Source organism: Antrostomus carolinensis, unplaced genomic scaffold (assembly GCF_000700745.2).
Source record: "Antrostomus carolinensis isolate BGI_N321 unplaced genomic scaffold, ASM70074v2 scaffold55957, whole genome shotgun sequence".
Lineage (NCBI taxonomy): Eukaryota > Metazoa > Chordata > Aves > Caprimulgiformes > Caprimulgidae > Antrostomus > Antrostomus carolinensis.
The window spans coordinates 1-5,020 of NW_010329218.1; the positions used below are offsets into that span (position 1 = coordinate 1).

The 5,020-nt window shown below is 51.3% G+C and overlaps 1 protein-coding gene across 1 annotated transcript in view; it reads right to left on the bottom strand.

Annotated features, from left to right (window-relative positions):
- Nucleotides 1-225: 225 nt before the first annotated feature.
- LOC104528431 (tetratricopeptide repeat protein 28) overlaps nt 226-5,020 on the bottom strand; it is a gene marked incomplete at both ends in the record, with an annotated part of 29,053 nt that continues 24,258 nt past the window's right edge. The window contains 4 exons of the mRNA XM_010172440.1: nt 226-355; nt 663-772; nt 2,069-2,592; nt 2,967-4,308. Coding sequence (XP_010170742.1) covers nt 226-355; nt 663-772; nt 2,069-2,592; nt 2,967-4,308 — 2,106 coding nt within the window. The remainder of the gene's footprint in view (nt 356-662; nt 773-2,068; nt 2,593-2,966; nt 4,309-5,020) is intronic.

The window sequence follows — 5,020 nt, forward strand, 5'->3', positions numbered from 1 at the left end:
CTGTGATTCTGTGATTCTGTGAAATGAATGGAGTAAGGAAGATCCAAAGGTGCCTGAAACCCAAAGCAGCAGAGCCTTAGTTCTGTCCTGGCAAAGAAACACCGTGCTGCATCAGACAGATGAGGAGCGAAAGACGTATCTATCATGAACTGCCTCCCCAGAACTTCAGCTGAACCCTTGGCACAAGCTTGGATTTCAGACTCAGTATACGATGGCATCTCTTACCGAGACTGACAAGTACCCGCTGCAGGGCCTGATAGGAGGATGTCTGCAGGTCGAAGAGTGAGAGCTTGTAATCTGTGCTCAGCTGCACCTCATGTCGGATGGTTTCAAACAGTGCTGAGGCCCGGTACAGCTGGGAGGGAAAACAGACAGGGTGACTTCCTTAGAGACACAGCACAAAGCACTGGCTGGAAGAGGAGGATCCAGGGCCGACATACCCTCAGGCATGGGAGGTCTGCCTCAGACAGCCCCTCATGGCAGCATCCCTGGCAGAGGGGAGGCGACTGCAGATGGAGTAGGAAGGCACATGGGCCCGAGTCAGCTCAGTGCATTACACACCCTCCCCAGGACGCATCAGGTATTTCCTCCCCTGAGGACAGGAATGACCCAGAGGGCTCAGAAGACACAAGCCTGCCAGCACAGGCAAGACCACTGTGTACCTGGTGCTGAGACTCCTCCAGGTTCCCACTCGCCCAGAGGGAGAGGCCAAGGCCATGGCGGATTTTGGCTTCATCTTCTCTGCGTCCCAGTTGCTCTGCCAGCCTCAGTCCTGAAAAGGAGTCAGAGTGAGAGAGGGCCAACGGGGAGAAGGGACTTCAGCAGCTGGGTGGAGCACATCTTCTGCCTCAGCAGCCTGGTCGGCTGTCAGCTCAGGTGGGCTCCTGTGGCAGGTAGAGACAGCCACAGAGCTCTCAAGCAGTGGAACGTCGAGAAGGGCAGTGCCAGCACCACGCAGCTGCTGCTGACACTCGAATTGGCACTAGCACAAGAGGTCCCTCAGCAAGATGGACATTTTCATGGACCAAGACCTCCTAAGTGAGGTTAAGGTTGCAGTCCCCTGAGACACACTCAGTAGGCTCCCATCAATAAGTTCAACTTTTAAACCTTAAAAACCACACAAACAACCAAAATCACACTGACCTGCCAAACACTGCCAGAAAAGACATCTCTTGCCACATTACTGGCTCATTTCCCACCAGCTCTCCCCAGCCTTCTGGCAAGCTCCACAAGGTTTATGTACTGAGGCAGAGCAGAGGGCAGGGTCCTAGTGTGAACAACCTGGAGCTCATTTCACTTCCAGCAGCACCTTCTGTGTTGTCCCCCCTTCCACCATGCTCTAAACCTCTCACCTCCATGGGCCCTGCTGACAACAGGGATGTCTCCTCTTAGGCACTTCAGGTTTCCGATAGACTGGGGAGCCTGGGCCCTGGCCACAACCATGCAGCCCAGCAGCAGCCAGCATCTGCAGACTTTTCAGGAATTCTGCATCACACCAGGAGAAGGAGCTGTGTTTAATTTCTCCCTCTCCAACTTAATTTAATTCCCTCAGCATACTGAAACCCTGCCAAGGTCAGTTTCAGGAAAACCAGACTAACTGATGTAATTAATCCTTCAGCTTCCAGCTTCATCCACTCCAACTACGCTGCTCATCTCCTCCATCAGAGAGCCACCACCTTTAACAGATGCTGCTCACATGCTGGAATCCCTTGCAGCAGCACAACTCCAAAGCCAGCACTGGCCCTGGTGCTCAGTAGTAGCAGATGGCTTGCAGACATGGATGTCCCCAGGAAAGCACAGACCGTGCTTTGCAATGCTTTGGCTGCAGGATACCAGGAGGGCTCTGACTGACACGGCATGCTGACCACAACAGTCTGCTTAGACAGCTACTTACACGGATGCTCAACAGTAGCTATGGATGTCTGCAAGGGCTTTTGCATCAAAGGCCGCTGTCAGACACATCCTCTTAGTGCCACACTCACAGAACCTCACTTCTCTCCAAGCCTTCAGGCCTCCTATTCCCCCACACTCACCACTACATGCTGTGTGGCATATTTCAGCTTCTTACCTTCCTGCAGGTACATCACAGCCTGAGAGTAGTTCTGCAAAGCATGATGAGTCCTCCCCAGACTGCTGTAAGACACAGTTTTGGCTACAAGGTCATTCATTTGTGCTGCAATGCTGAGGTGCTGCTCCTGATAAACCACTGCCCTCTCATAGGTGCCCAAGGACTCATAGGTCAGGCCCAGGTTCCCGTAGGCTCGGCCTTGGCAAGTGGGGTTGTTGGTCTCCTCTGCAATCTGCAGGTCTAGCTGGTGATACTGCAGGGCTGTGTCGTACTCGCCCATCTGCTGGTAGACCCCACCGAGGCCGCAGGCAGCGTCGCTCTCCAGAGCTCGGTCCTTCATCTCTCGAGCAATGTTCAGCTGGCGCTCCAGGCAAGAAATGGCTTGTTCATAGTTCCCCAGCTGGCTGTGCAGGCTCCCCAGCTCCCCATAAGCCTGAGCTTTGTTAAATGCCTCCCCGAGTTCATGTGCCACCACAAGCCTCTTCTCAAAGCACACCAGAGCCTGCTGCAAACTTCCCATAGCCCTACAAGGGAAGAAAACAACAGCATTTATTTTGCCAGTATTTTCTTGAAAGAAGATGTTTTGTCATTTCCTCTAGAGGCCACCTCAAACCTTCCAGGCAGAGATAAATGCTCCCCCCCCCGGAGGCATCCCCAGAACCTTTGAATCAACCTCCTTCTTCTGCCACTCTATAAAGTTCTCTTCCTCTCAGGGCAGAGCAACATCAGCTTCATTATTTGAGCTGGTAGCACAGTTTTCAGCACCGAGGGGACTCTGTTACTCATTCCTATGCCACATCCTTGTGCATGTGTACAACGGCCCCACAAACACACCCCACCAGTAACACAATGCATCCTTCACTGTCTGTCATCAGAATACATATGCAGTGCTCCTTACCTGTGCCCATTGCCCAAGCCCCGGTAGGCCTTTGCCTGATCTTGCATACGGTTCAGGCTCTGAGCCACAGAGAGGTACTGTTCATAATACTTGATAGCTTCCTCAAAATCTCCCAGAGCTTCATAACAATCTCCTAGGTTCCCATATGCTCGGCCTCGATCTAACACAGATTCATTTCCACTGAGCTGCTGCAGCATGGCCAGCTGCTGTTCAAAGTAGCCAATAGCTTCTTCCATGACATTCATGTTCATCTTGGTAATGCCCATGTTACCATAGACTTGGGCTTCTATGCTAGGGTCCTTCAACTTCTGCCCAAGCTCCAGCTGTTCTTCGTAACACTTGAAGGCCATGGTGTACTTCCCAAGTGCCATATACACTGCAGCAAGGTGACCATGTGCTCTGCATTCACCCGGCATATCTCCCAGCTCCTGGTACACCTCCAGCTCCTGTGTGTGGTAACCTAGAGCCTTGTCACACTTCTGCACCATCCTGTATGCAGAGCCCAAGGCTGCATAAGCACTGGCTTCCAGTCTCCTGTCTTTAACATGATGGGCTAAGCTCAACTGCTGCTCATAAAATTTTATTGCACCATTTATGTCTTTTTTACAGACAAAAATATCCCCCAAATTGCCCAGAGCTCGGAATTTGGCCTGGGAATTGTTCAGAGACTGTGCCAGGGACAATAGGTACTTTTGACACTCCTCTGCTTTGCTGAAGTCCATCAAGGCTTTGAAGGCCAGGCCCAGGTTGCAATAGGCTTTGGCCTGGCTGAGCTTGTCATGAAGGTCTTTTGCTAAGGCAAGATCCTGCTCGTAGTACTTGACAGCTTCCTCGTAGTTCCCAAGGCAGTAATAGGCATAGCCGAGGTTATGGCAAACTTTTCCCTCCCCTTCCATGTCCTGCAGCTCTGGGGACAAGCGCAGGTACTGCTCGTAGTAAGGGGCTGCCTGCACGTACTCTGCCCGTGAGCAGTGGAAGTTTCCCAAATTGCTGAGGGCCCGTGCTTCGCTCTGGATATCTCGCAGCTCCCGGGCAATGTTGAGATGATTTTGGTAGTGCTGCAGAGCACGGTCATGGGCACCCAGCGCTTGATAGGCAACTGCTAAGTTCCCATGTGTAGATGCCTGAGAGGCACGGTCATTTACTTCCATAGAAATCTGCAGCTCCTGCCTATGATACTTGACAGCCTGGTCATACAGGCCGAGGGCGTTATAAGCGTTGCCCATGTTGCCATAGGCCCGGCCCTGGGCCGCGTAATCGCTTAGCTCCTGAGCGATGGACAGATGCGTCTTATGCAGCCGCAGTGCAGTGTCATAGTCGCCTTTCATCTGGTGAATGATTCCTGAAAAATAACAGAAATGGGCTCAACAAAAGCATTCTTCCACGCTAACTCTTCTGTAACACCTTGCCATAACAGGACCTTTCTGCAGTCCAGCCCTTGGCAGCTCATGGCCTGGTCCTTTCTCCAGGCTCTCTACACCAGGCAACCCCATCCCTTCCCCACAGCGCGCTAACGTGCCCCCAGCACAGTCAACATGCCACAGCCCTTCTCAAGTGAACTGCTTCCTCGTTCCTAACAGGCAAAGCTTAGAGAAGGTTTTATACTACACATGAAGCTCACATTCACCACAACAACTGGACAGTTTGGCCTTAGGAAATACATCAATTTTCTTTTTTAATTATATTCCTTTTTTTTTTTTTCCAGTCAGTGATACCTGGTGACTCCACAGCTCATAATCAACACACTGAGCAAGAAAACATTCGCTTATCAGTCTCAGTCAAATCATCTTGTACTTGTCATAAGACATGGGAACAGGAGCTCTGAATCTGCTAATGCTACAACTTACGCTTCAATTAAACTCTGTGTTAATAATACAGATGGCTCCTTTGCAAAAACTTGTGAACAGGCCTGGAAATCCACTGAAGAAGGCGCTGCAAACACAGATCCTGCAGATTCGGCACAGTTACTTGACACCCAAAGACAACTTCAGGTCTTCCCCTGCCCCTAAAAGAAAAGAGCTTCCAGTTTCCATCTCTGCATCACAACCAACATG